This window comes from Oenanthe melanoleuca, chromosome 18 (assembly GCF_029582105.1).
Source record: "Oenanthe melanoleuca isolate GR-GAL-2019-014 chromosome 18, OMel1.0, whole genome shotgun sequence".
Lineage (NCBI taxonomy): Eukaryota > Metazoa > Chordata > Aves > Passeriformes > Muscicapidae > Oenanthe > Oenanthe melanoleuca.
In genome coordinates this window covers 6,154,098-6,167,785 of record NC_079351.1, presented here as the reverse complement: position 1 = coordinate 6,167,785, position 13,688 = coordinate 6,154,098, and the positions used below count along the sequence as shown (strand labels likewise).

At 48.6% G+C, this 13,688-nt stretch overlaps 1 protein-coding gene across 2 annotated transcripts in view; it reads right to left on the bottom strand.

Annotated features, from left to right (window-relative positions):
- Positions 1-341: 341 nt before the first annotated feature.
- Positions 342-13,688, bottom strand: part of TMEM104 (transmembrane protein 104) — a 43,186-nt gene continuing 29,839 nt past the window's right edge. For both annotated transcript variants that reach the window (XM_056505608.1, XM_056505609.1), the window contains exon 10: positions 342-3,841. In XM_056505608.1, coding sequence (XP_056361583.1) covers positions 3,081-3,841 — 761 coding nt within the window. In that variant the 3' untranslated portion in view covers positions 342-3,080. The remainder of the gene's footprint in view (positions 3,842-13,688) is intronic.

The following is a 13,688-nucleotide window of genomic DNA, read 5'->3' as shown; positions in this document are numbered from 1 at the left end:
GCTTTAATATTTTAACATAAATCAAGCTGCGCTTTATGGTGATAATAAATTTGCTGGCAGAAACTCCTTTGCAGCCTGAGGCAGCAGAGAAATTAAATTTGTTTGGCTTTAAGTGTAAGGAGCCGTAATTGAGAAGGGGAAAGTACAGATGTTTTAATTGAGTTTGCAGAGTTGCAGTAGGCTAATAGAGAAGAGGTGAGGGTCTCCATTAGCCTCTCCACTTGCCATTTCTCCTTGACCTGCAGCCCCATCCGTCATGGCCATCCCCTCCAGGAATAGCTGCTCCGTGCCTAAGCACGAGGAAGAAAGGGATGGAAAAAGAAGTCAGATCAAACCAGATGTATAATGTACATTTTATTGGTTTTAATCCCATTTTTTTAAAACTAATTACAGTCAGGACAAAGCATCACGTGTGAATCTGCAATAATGAATTGTTAGTGCTGATAATGGCCAAATAAAAATAGACTTATTCGTGATGAGTGAGAGGAGAGAGCTTGTGCCCTGCACCATGGGGTCACACAGCAGTCCCTCAGCCAGGGCTGGCTGCACTGAACCATCCCCTTCCTGCTTTCTCAAGTAATTTTTAAGGCATTGCTACGTCATGTTTTATATGAAAAATGTTCTTTGCTGTAGAGCTTCTTTCTGTTAATCACCCCAATTCCTCGGATATATTTGTTTTGCTGCTGTGCAAGGACAGCAGGTGTCTGGAAATTCATGGTTATTTATTTGAGAAGCACTCGTGCTCCTTGGGGAGCACGGTCCTTCCCAGTAAGGTACCGTGGCAAAGGCTGGGGCTGGAACACAAGCCCTAAGCATCCCATTGCATCCAAAACCTGGATCCAAGCAGCTCTTGGAGGAGCAGCCCCTCAGAAGCCACTGTCACACATTTTTGAGGAGGAGAGTGGTACACACAGGCCAGGGAAAAGAAGGCACATCTTTAAAAGCAAGAGATGGTAGGGAAGAGGATGCCAGGCTAGGCTCCCTCCCTCCTGAGAAGGGAAGGGAGAGTGAAAGGAGATGAAATAACAGAGAACAGCCCTGATGCCTGGCTGCAATGAAATGTGAAGGCAAGAGGCTGAAATGGGCATGTGGAGGGCAGGGGCTGAGCCAAGGGCTTTGCAACGCATGGGCAGCTCAGGGCAGACAGCCCTCAGCCCCTCCATGAACCCACACCTGCACACTCATGCAGAGGAACAGCCCCCTCAGCATCTCCAGCTTCCAAATGCTCATTTCATCAATGCATTCCATTCTCCTGCCAGCTCTGCCCAGCTCCCAGCTGCCACACAGGTGGCTCCCAGCACAGCTGCCCCGTGAATCTGCCCTCCAAACTACTGCTTCCTAAACAAGACACCAGCACCAGATACCTGTAAAATACCTTCTTAATTTGGTACTGAAGATGCCACATCAGCTTTCCAGAAGCACTTGGGGATGTTTAAACTCACTAGCAGGGGCTGCAAATGCCTGTTTAGGATCAAGCTGGAGAGAAGATGAACAGTCTCTCCAAATTCTCTCCAGGCAGCTCAGCAAGGACACAGTGGCGGTGCTCAGGCTTGAGAGGTGCAGGGTTTTGCTTTAAAAGCCATGAAGTGGTTTTATACAGCTCCAGGTACTTGCATATTCCCCCAGGAGGAGCACTTCAGGTCATATGGAAACCAGAAAGTCCTACTTGAAAACAGAGCTTGATTAAAAAGAGCTGCAGTTCAAAGCTTGCTTTAGAGAGCGATGACATTTAATATTGCAGCAAGTGCAGAGGGCAGGAGGATCTGCCATGCACCTGGCTTTCAACCTGCTTTGATAACAGGGGGTTTAAAATAGTTCAGGTGAAAACTTTCTAAGCTCTTCCTTCTGTCAGGAGACCCCGTATGATCTGTGCCCCAGGGCTTCTGAACACAGGACTGGTGACAAAGTGTGGTGTTACAGTGACCACGGTCATTCTGAAAGCAGAGACTCTCCTAGAGCTGCCTTAGGTAGGAGCAGCCCAATTCTGAAAGAAGCAGAGCAGGAGCAGCCACAAGCCCACCTTAACCCCGTGCAGAAACACAAGGCCAGTTCCAGCAGGGTTTCAGGATTTGCTCCCTTGTTTCAGGAGCTCTGCTGCTGCATGCAGGGCTGAGGCAGGGCACAGCTGCTCCCTCCTGGCACCGGCTCATTCCCCTGAGTTAACACCCACCTTGTTTCAAGGCTAATTACCCAACGCGGGAGCCGGGAACGCATCAGTGTGCACAGCCAGAGGCTCTCGCGTGTCAGGACTGGGTAATTAGCACCTCACACCGATCCCAATCCCGGCCGCTTGCACCAGCCCCGGGCAAAGCTGAGAAGGGGAGAAGGGCTCTGCCAGTGGAAAGCTCCGAGTCCTGTGCGGGTGCTCATTTCCTTTCCAGGGGGAAGAGCTGTATCCCTACATGCAGAGGGGCATTGCTCTGCCCAACCGAGCTGCCACAGCACAGGAGAACAGGATGGAAGTGTGAATGTAAACTCCCAGGCTGGAGAAATCCAGCTCTAAGCAAAAGATCCCCAATCCCAGGCAATGTGCACAAACATGATAATGCTTCTAGAAAAAGAAAATGTAACAGCACAAAATTATTTCCTTCTTAATTAGGTCTATTTCTACCCTTATGTTTTCCTTCAGCTGGCACAGGAGGTTGGTCTGAAGGAGTCTCATCAGAAAGAAGAGACTCAGTTATCCCAAACTCCTGTTGGATTCTGCACAGCACATTCCTGCCTTTGGGAGAAGGGACATTTAGTGATGCAGCCAAGACTGTCTCTCTCCTGTGTGCCGAGACCTGCAGCACACAGAGAACCACAGAGGGACAGACAGAGAACGTGCTGCTCTGACAGAGCCAAAGGCAGGAATGGCTGGACACTGATTAACGGTGCAGGCTGCCAAGGGCTCAGCCCCAGGTCTTTGTCTGAGAACCAGAACTGTAACAAGGCTGAGTCCACTCCACCCACACCCAAAGTGGAGTGAAGAAAGTCTGTGTCACCACGCAACAGCCTGGAAACTTCCCTTCATACTGCCTCTCCCCCTCACTGCAGAGTTCCAGAGGGGGAGCCGAAATGCTGGAGTCTCTGGAGCTCCATCAGAGCTTTGACTCACTCAGGACAATGTTTGCAGTCACAAACACGAAGCAAGAGAAGCCCCAGATGAGCACGAACACAATCCAGAAGCTGTGCCGGAAAGGGGAGAGGTGCTTGTTGACTGTCCCGCTGCCGAAGACCAGCTGGGTGTCCTTCCTGCTGCAGTACGCCAGGAAAGCCGGGATGAGATACTGGATCCCATTCCCAGCATAGGCTCCCGTGATCCCCACCAGGGACTCCAGGTCGTGGGTGCAGAAGGCCACCAGCACCGGGGGGATCAGCGTGATGGCAGGAAAGACAATCCTATCCACCAGCCACGGGTAGGTGCCCCCCTCCCGGTGGAAAAGGGTCTTCCAGTTGTTGCGCAGGGTCACTGCGATGATGGGGAAATTGGTGCTGATGGTGAAGACCGGGAAGAGGCCCAGGAAGTAGCGAATGAAGGCCACGCTGATGATGTCACAGTTGGTGAAGTTGAGCGTGTACATGTCCATCAGGGTGTCGTTGCGGAAGCAGTAAATGGCGGTGAAGGACAGGAGGCTGTAGAACGCCAGGATCAGGATGTAGTCCAGCAGCACCAGCTTGTTGACGTGCTTCTTCTTGGAGATGGGGGTGATGAGGGAAGGCAGGGAGTGCTGGCACATGAAGGAATAGACACACACCCCAAACAGATTGCGGATGCCCGAGAGCTGGGCCATGGACGGGTGACCTTCAGCTTGGCCTCTGCTGATGCGGATGAGGGCCAGAATAATCATGAGGATGAAAGCTGGAGAGAGAGAGAAGGTCTCAGGTCAAGCCCAGGCTCCCACTCCTCATGACCTCCTCCCACTGCACTGGCAGTCTTGGCACCAGCTCTCTCCTGCTATGCAAGAGCATCTTCTTATCTCTTTGATGCACCACCTTATCTGAGGGTGCTACATTAAAGGCAAGGTGCACAGGAATTAATCATGATTTGCTGTCAATGCCAGTCAGCAGATAAGGGAATGGGCCCAGACATCTCCCTCCAGTCTCCTTCCCACCCCCAAGAGCACAGGGCTGTGCTAAGCCCTTCAGAAGCAGAAGGCTGACATAGCTGGTGAACCCTAAGCCCTCAAGGGTTTTGGTCTATGGATGCTTCTGCCACATACACACAGGTTAAATACCATCATTTCAAAAAGGCTCAGAGATGTCTGAGCTCTGACTTGGCTCCAGCCAACCTCAGTAATAGTCCTACACATTTCCAACTGGACTAATGTTTTCAAACCTCCCCTATGTGCACAGGAGCAGCAGCTACTAGCAAGCTTTCCTGTCCCTGGGATCTGTCAAGCATGATAGAGCAAGAACTAGCCAGCCATTTCCTGGGCAGGAGAACAGGCTGTCTGTAGCTAATCCCAGGGTGGAGAAGCCAGTCTGGAAGGGACTAAAGCAGCACTGAAAGACTGCTATTAAAATTCATTGTTTCTAGACAAAGTCTGCTCGTCTACCCATCACTTATGTCAGGAAAAAGCCTAACAACATTTTACAAAGCTTATTACAAATAACAACGTGCCAGGGACAAAATGAATTGAGGAGATTGGGCTAATGCCCTTATTACTTTGAGGGTGGAAATTTGAGCCAGAGGAGTTACTGTGAGACTTTCATTCCTAGCATGGCATATAAAAGCAGCAGAAAACTAATTCTGGTGTCACAAAAATTGCATCAACCTGGGAAAGATGATCATCAGCTGCTGGAGTTAACAAGTAATGGGGAGAAAAGGACCTGCCTGGCAGGGTAGCAAGCAATGAGATTTACAGTCTGGTGCTGCAATGGGTGAGCCACTGTGGCTTGCACAGAGCTGTCCTTGCACCAGTCTGAGGCACAGGAACAGAGCTGTGAATTATCAGGTAATGAAAAAATCAACAAAATGCTGAGACAACTACTACAGACAACTTTGAATGTCATTAATATAAATCCAGAGGAATTGAGCAGAGCAGTGCACAGTTCAAGCCCATAGGAGGCTGGCACCAGTGCCAGGAGCTGGGCAGGCTCACCATGGGGTGACAAGATCACAGGCTTGCTCTGTGCCCAGTCCTGCTCCCAACAACAGGCAGCTGGAGATGGGAAACACTGCCAGGGATGGAGCTAGGGAAAATAGTTACAGACCAGTTAATGAATGCTGCCTCTTCTTGTGCCCAGCAAGATCAGATTAACCTCATTGAACATTGCCTCCCATAAACCCCCAGCACCCTCCAAAACCCTCTCTCAGAAATTCATGTTCTCCTGCAGCAAACACCAGCTCCATGCTGAACCCTCCCCAAGCCACACACTGCATTTCATCCTGTGTGCCTCAGGAAACCTCTTGCTTCCAACTGTTTTCCAGTGACAGGACAAGTCTACCAGCTGTCCCCATACACTGCACTGACAGCAGCACATCCATTCCTTCACAGTACCACGAGGCCAGGTCGTTTTGGGAGTGCTGGGCTCTATTTCCTCCCCCAAGGGCAGTCACAGAGAGCTATGGAAGGCAACAGCTCATTGCTCTGGGGGTGTGCAATTCCCCTTGCTTTCACTCAAGCACAGCAGGTGAGGGGCACTGTGAACAGGGGTACAGTTGTGCCTTCCCCACAGCTCCCCAGAGGGGAGGTGCTTGCCAGCCATATCTGCTCAGCAAGAGATGCAGAAAGAGCTGTGTTCCACGAGATGTGACATTGCTGCACTCCCCAGGGCTGCACAGGCTACAAGGAAGAGGAAAAGATGCCCTGAGTAGTAAGACAAAGCAGGTTGGGCAGCTCTGGAAATGTGCAGAGACTGTAGCTTTCCTTCTTGCCTGGGAGAGGTGGTCAGGCTCTGCAGCCCCATCCTGTATCTGGGCTAAGACATGCCTCAGAAGTCTCACACCTCTTCCCCTGCACACTAGACAGTGAACCTTCTCACACTCTGCTCAACACAGTAACGAGTAACTATTTCCATCCCCCAAATCCACTCTCACCATTGGCTCAAAGCCCCACTTTCTGCACCAGTGCCAACAGGACCAGGTCAGGGGAACTTTCAGGCAGGCACCCCATCCTTGAAGCATCTCCCACAGACTCTCCTCTGCCCTAACTTGTGCTGTTCTGGCAGGGAACATTAATGAAACAGAATTTTTGTGGACTCGATAAATGATGGATGGTCTTTGGCTTAAGCAACTAGAATTTAATACATTTGTTTTTCATTAAATATGCATTTCAGAAATTTATTAGAATTACAAGGAGTGAGGATCCAATACTAAGATCCAAACTAGTTTTGCTTCCAACAAGGCAAGCTCTGCTTCCCCTGCCTGAGCACTGGTGCTCTGCAGATGCAAGATCCTTGAGAGAAATGGTGCTGGGTAAACTGGAAACCTCCCCTGCACAATTCCAGCCTCAGAGAGGACAACAAAAGCCCTGGCCCATGGTTGTTTTCTCTCAGTCCCTGAGGCAGAAGAGTTTCTCACTCCTGGAACTGGAGAGCTAAAACACTTGCCTGTCAAATTTATCTCTCTGTCCCTGAGAGGAGGCGAGCCAAAAAATGAAATTCTGAAACCTAGATCTGGTTTGGATGATAAGTCAAAATGAAAAGAAGATGACAGGCTGATGGACAGGCAGCTTTGAGCAGAAAAGAGGCAGCACAGGATCCTCAGGCACACAAAAAGCTCCCACTCACATCCCCTACTCAGGACAATAGGCTGAAGGCAGAGTCACACAGCGCTATTTCATGTCACCTACTGCTGTCACATCAGCAGTCCAACAGCATTCCTTCAGCACAAGGATCCTGGTGAAGTAAGAAAAAAAACCTTGATGGGCTCCTCTCCACACAGAACAGAGAACACAAGCAACGTGTTCAGGTATGAAACACCTTCAGGCCATGATCATCAGCACCCAGAGCCACAAAGCAAGGTCAGCAGTGATGGCACCATGAATTGTTAGTTGGTTACATGAAAAATTTGCTTTAAGCCTTGTTTTATATAAATGCTTGAAAAGCAACCAATGGTTTTGCTTGTCCTGGTTTTTCCACAGCGTTAAACCCACTCCAAACCCCCACACCAGAGGCTTGGCAGTCAGCAAGGCACAGAGGCCACTTCTTGTCTCATCTTGTCTCCTCTAGATGTTCAAGCACCATTTTTAGTGAAGGATCTAAGTGAGCCTGAGGAAAAAAATAGAGGGGCTACGCCATAAAGGAAAATTGTGATGAATCTCATCCCAACCATCCAACTGCCTCTCCTGCAGACTCTCTGTGCTCCCCTCACTATTTGAAGAACAAATGTTCCTCTCAGATAAAGCAGACCTTGAAGTCAGCTACTGCTCCTCTCCTGCTTGACTAAGATGTTGATTCAGAGACAGGGCAGTTCTGCTCTGGTTCTTGCAGGTGAAGTAAGGATGAATATGGATGAGCAGACATCCAAAGTAGTACAGTTTGGGAAATATGGGAGTCTGGGGATATTAAGAAATATATTTTTGTGCATTTTGATAGAAACATAACAGAGCTGCAGAGAAGCAGTGAAGATAATCTAGCCATTCCGAGTTTAAGGATCGTTTTAGAGTCAGAGAAAACACCTCTGTAAATGAAAAATGGTGTTTGTACATGAGCTTCATCTCTCTGCAGAAAGGCTGTTGCAGGAAAGAAAATAAGTCCAAGCCTCAGACACATTTTTTCCCTGTCATGGTAGGTTCCTGCAAGAACAGATGCTCAGAATGAGCTTCTGGTTTAACCCTCACTTACATCCCTGCAAGATGTGAGACATACTTGTGAGGTGTTCACATCTTCTCCAGCCCTGTCCCTACTCCCATTTCTCCTTCTGCAAGGAATGCCTGGAGAGAACATCACCACATGTGCCTGCCACATTCCAGGGAGCAGAGAGGCAGTGGTGAGCAGCCACCCCATGCCTGGCTGCTCCCCTACCCCCAGCCATTTGTCTGAGCTGGTGCCATGACACGTTTGTGGCAGCGCCATCCGTCACCGCCGGCTGAGGGTGTGACAGAGCTTTCCTGTCCAAGCAGAGAATCAATATGCCAGGAAATAATGATAATGGATCACCCTATCCCAACACACAGCACTTCCTTCCCTTTTCATACATTAAGCAGCATGATGGATTCCAAGAGGAAGATGCTTTCAGGAGATTCCTAAACTCAGTCTCTCTGGAAAGGAGAAGATTTCTCACCACCTCAATTCTGTATTGAGTCAAAACACAGCATGCCACTCTTAAACAGAGGAACAGATCCAATTTAGTTTAACATTAGGCAGCTCTGTCATAGGAAGGGTACAAAAACAGCAGCATCTGCTCTGTACACACTGAATGGGCCAGGAACACGTCATGACAGTCCTACCTTCTGCATCCCCACCTGACACTTGTGCTGTCTACTTCCCTGCTGATGTCTTTCTAGGATGTTGGTGCCCCTTCTCAGGGCCAGCTGCCTTCCAGCAGTGATGTGGACAAGCTGAAAAGCCCACTGCAACTCTGGAACCACCAGGCATTCTGGATCCTGTGGCATTTGAAGTATTAAAGCACAGCTGGAGTCCAACATGCTGGCAGGACAAAGTATCTGAAATTAAGACATTGATTTTTAAATTTAAAACTCATTTAGCCAATTTCTCTTGCAGAAGCTATATCCTGCCACTTGTTCATGACCTCCAGCTCCCCACAAACTCCAGAACACCAAGTGATTAACTTCTCCAACCTTCAGAGGGCGTTTCTATATGAATTGACAGTAAAGAAGTAACATGAAAACCAGGTTTTGCTCAATTAAATATGGGAGCTAGAGTAGTTAAGGATCAGATTTGACAATCACAGAGCCTAAAACACCATCTCGAGGAAGATGAAGGATTTATGAATGCAGAGGCTGTGGGGAAGCAAGATGGATATGCTCAGAGAAGACAGCAATTCTCTGGAGAGAAACGTCAGGAGGAAAAGAAGAAGGAAATTACTCCCCAGAAGAAAGGTATGAACAAAAGTTGTGGAAAATCACTGTGACTCCTTCCTCCAGTGGAGAGCAGGGACTTGTCCAGACAGTGTTACCCTCCCTGCCCCAAAGCCTGAGGCAGGGTCCATGTGGCAGAAGACTGTTGCTCATACACAGAAATGTGACACAGCTTACCAAGAAGGCAAGAAAAAGCCTCTCAGGCACCTCCACTACCCCAGGCCTGGCTTGCTCCTGCTGCAGCCAACTCAGACACTGATGCCTTGGGCCAGGTGGAGCCCCTTTTCTTCACAAAGGGAAATTCCATTTAAAAAGTATTACCAGGACTTTTTGGCAGCCAAAAGCAGTTCAGTGGAGTTCCTCTGCTCTAAGGGCATAATTTCCCTGCTTTTCTTCATCAGGCTTGCAATACCATAACCAGGATTTACAAGTAGCTTCCCTAACTGTGGTAACAACACCTGCCATGAAACCAGCATAGCTGCCCCATCCCAGCCTGCAGACATCTGAACACCAACAAGTCCACAAAAGAAATATGGCCCTGCACTCGTGTGTTTATCACAGATGCCTTTTCTCAACATATAGGAAGGAAAGCAGCCAGTGAGGCTTGTTTGCTTCTGGGGGAAAATTACTCGTGTAGTTTATGGTCCTCTGTCTGCTGGTCACCTTTGGCAGAAGAACCATAAAACTTCTGCAACCAGGACTCTGCTCTCAGCTCTACTGCTGGCTTGGCCTATTAGCTCTGACAGTCACCTCTCTGTCCATGCCATAATTTACTCTTCTGAGAGAAGGGAATAATACACACTTTGGTGTCACCATGAGCCCAGACTATAGCTTTGCATGCTTTGGAAAGCACAGGCTGCAGAGCACCCATGTCCCATGACATCCAGCTGCTCTGCAGACTTAGCCACATACTGCCATCCTGCCTTGGGCCCTACACAGCAAAGTTTTTTATCATCTTGTTCCACCAACATCCAGGAACAGGAAGCAGCTTTTCATGCCACAGCCCCCCTCTGAAAACCTGTGTGGGCACCGTCATCCAGACCCTTCTGCAGGGTTGAATGTGCCCTTACATTCCAGCTCCCTTTCTTCAGCTCTCAGGCCCATCAGTGTCTCCTGCTGCCTGAATAAAGTGCTCTTTTCAGGAGCATCATCTCCTCAGGCAGAATCTCAGTCCAGCACTGCAAATCACTCTCCATCTGTGTCTGAAGCTCACAAGGCTCTTTCTCTCACACAGGCACTGCTTCACCCCATTGCCCCCCACAAACAGCACTGAAATGAGCTCCTCAAGCAACAATTCCAAAAGCAGGCCTGACAGAAGCACAGCATTTTAACTAACTCTTCATAAATATATTCACTTCTCTTGGTGAATTATTTACCCTGGGCTCTGGCAGCAGCTTCATCTGCTCCAAAAGGGATATAAGAACATGAAGTAACTTTGTTGAAAAAGCTTGTCAGAATGAACATGCAACAGTGTCCTGATTTACAGTCCAATTCCCTCATCCTCCTGTACGCCCTGCCGTGTTAAAGGAGAGAGGTAGAGATCACAATGATCCCTCCTTAAGCTATTTGCAGAAAGCTCAATTTCTGATGTGAAAAGAGGCCACCCACCTTGAGGACTGTGGGCACTGGCAGACTAATTTCTCAGCAGGGGACTGGAAATGCAGGACTTTAGATAACTGTCACCCCCTCCTAAATCTGCCTCCTGTGTAATTCTCAGTCTCAGCACTTGAAGGGATGTAGCACAGTGACTCCAGATTTCTGCAGCCAGTCAACTCCAGCACAGATAGTTCTGCTGCTAAGGATGGCAGCAACAGTTACCTGAGACTGCTCACAAGGTGAGATGGTCTGAGACCAGATCTCTGCAGAGCAGTGCTGTCAAAAGCAGGGTTCTGGTGGATCACAACTACTAGAGAAGCCACCAGGCACAGCAAGTCAGCCCCACTAGCAGGCTCTGGACAGCCCTTTCCCAGTTTCTGCCCCAGAAGCCTTCTACCAAGTATCCTGGAAGGGAATGGGATGGAGAAAAGAAGGGTTTAACACAGACTTCCCAGAAATTCTTTGCTTTCCCTCCATGTTATTGGCCTGGGGAAAGAGATGGAGTAGAGATTTTATTCTTGAGCATGTAATTGTGAGATCATTGTTTGGGCAGGGTTGGGAAGGCTCTGTCTCAAGGGCTGCATTTGCTTGAATAGATGTGCTGTGATCCAACAGGGAGAGAGAACCGAGCCTGAACCAAACCCAGAAGTTTATTACTTTCTAAACTATCTCTTCATTAAAATACAATACTTTCTAATAACTACAATACAGCATCATGAGCAGCACACAGAGCACAGGCCCCATGTGGGAGCTGTCTGGGAACATTTGGCAGAGACAATTTAATAATAGCAGCGATAATCACGCTACCAAAGTCTTTAGAGCCAGCAGTCCTCACCTATAGAGCTGGACATCTCGGGCTGCAACAGGCTGCAATTAATCGGGTTAGCTGCTTAATACACAATAGCCCAATGTTTGCTGCTCAGCTCCACCAAGCTCTGTCCTTTTGTTATCTTTCCTAATCCATATCCTATCCCATGATGCTGCTAGACAGTTATAATCCAATATTATCCAATAATATAGAGGTAGGGCTGTGCCCCAGTGAGCTGTATCCCCTCTGCTGTGAGAGGTGCATGGGAGTTGCCTGGCTCAGTCCCTCTTGTTGGGCCATGCCCTTCAGCAGCTCACCCCTAACAGTACCCACTTGATCAGGATTGAAGAATGAGAGGGGAAAAAAACAGCTAGATAAGCAGGTCTCTTTAGAGAGCAATCCATCGCCACTATAGATTTAAATCCTCCAGAAAAAAAACAATAAGTCTGAAATCCAAATAGCAGAATTGGAAATACCAGCAGCTCTAAATTTATTGATGGCTTAGCTGGTTTAACCTTCTGCAGAAAGTCCTGCTCCAGTAACTTTGTAAGAGACCTGGAAAAAGGCTCAAAAACTGGTAAAGGAATTGACCTAATAACAGCTCTACACTTTCCCAAGGCTGAGGTGGAAGAGCTGAAAGAAGGGAAGGAATTACACTTTAGGGAAGGACCCTCCTCACTCCATAGGAGCAATTTGTACTCACATGGCCCCAGGACTGGGTGAGCCAACAAGGTTCTAGCCACAAATCAAAACAAGACTTAACCGTAGGCACCACTGTCAGGATTTAAACCCAATGATTTTCATGACTGGCCCTTTCTCCAGAGAAGCACAGAGGGCAGGCTTCCTGTTGCACACCTTAGGGTGCCTCTGCTCCATCTCCCAAGGCAGCCTAGGTACCTACAAAAGGCTGGCAAAGCACCGGGAAAGGGATGAGAACTTGGGTAGGCAAAGCCTTACTCATCTGCCAGCTCCTGGAGACCAGAGATCTCAAAGCAAGGATAAGGCCAGCAGTTCAAGCACCAACTGCTGCATTGAATTTAACCATTGGCACTCACCAATGCCAAGTGACAATCAGATCTGCAGCCAGGTGTGTAAGCTGCTACTCTTCAGAAGACTGGCAACAGCTCGATTCCGCTGGAAGCTTTCTCTGCCACCAGCCCCACTCCACCTGGAGACACAGATCCACCCTCTGTGCTCCTATCAGTCCTGGCAGGGAAGTGCCTTGCCATGCCAGCCTTCTTTCCAGATGAGCTGTTTGTGATCAACAGGCCCAGACAAGGAGAGCCCATCTGTCTGGGCTCTCTAGCAGCACAGCATTTGGGCTTGCAAGCTCCTCCTTCAACTTTCTCCTTTTAGAGGCTTCAGAGGTGGCTGTCCTGGCTACGTCCCTTATCCTGGGAGGATGCCAGATAAAGGGCTGATCCCTGGAACATCTCCACATTCTTTGAGCTGGCCCATTTTTAATTTCCAGCTCAGATCCCAGAGTTTAAGCCTATTTTTCAGAGAGAGAATGAGTTTTTTTGTTTTTTTTTTTTATATCTGTGAGGTGTGGAATGAGACTGCTGTAGGCTTTGATAGCCAACGTGCTGCTTGTGATGAGCACAGGGCTCTGGAAGAGGCTGGTGACATTTGATTATCACTTAGATCAGGAGAAAGAGGGAAAGCAACTTTTCAAAGGCAAGGCTGACACTGTTACAAACACCAGCAGAAATGACCTTCACACACAGCTAGCTCTCTCTGCTGCCAAGAACCATCCTCTCAGCTGCTATCATCTGAATCACCAGTACACCTGAGGCAGTGCTGCTTGACATCAGCCTCTTCTACTCTGAAATCCAGGGACTTTCCACTGGGCTGGGGAGAAGAATGTGTGGTGGGTCCTGTGGGAAGCACATTGCAAAGTCTGTACTGACCTCCCAGCTCAGGGAGGCATGATTTTTTCAAATCAAGATGCAAAGCATGGGTCAGATTCCCATCCACACCAAGCCAATGAGCACAGGTAAGCTGAATAAGCCACTGTCCACATGGGAAGGTTTTCTTTCCCTCACACAATAAACAGGTAGGCAGGAAGCTGGAGTGTTGCTCTGCTGCTTAGAGTGCTTTGCAGAACCACCCTCAGCACTACATGGCTAAAACCAACCCAAGGAAGGTGAAGGAAAGGCACAGCTTACACCAGGACAAAGAATTCACATCTGGCCATTGGCATGCAGGCAGCACCACAAAACACTGCCCAAGACCATTCTTTAGGATCTACGCTCTCTAAACACCAACCTGTGTTTAACTCACAGCCTTGCTTTTGGAGGAGGTGACAGCAGTTATGT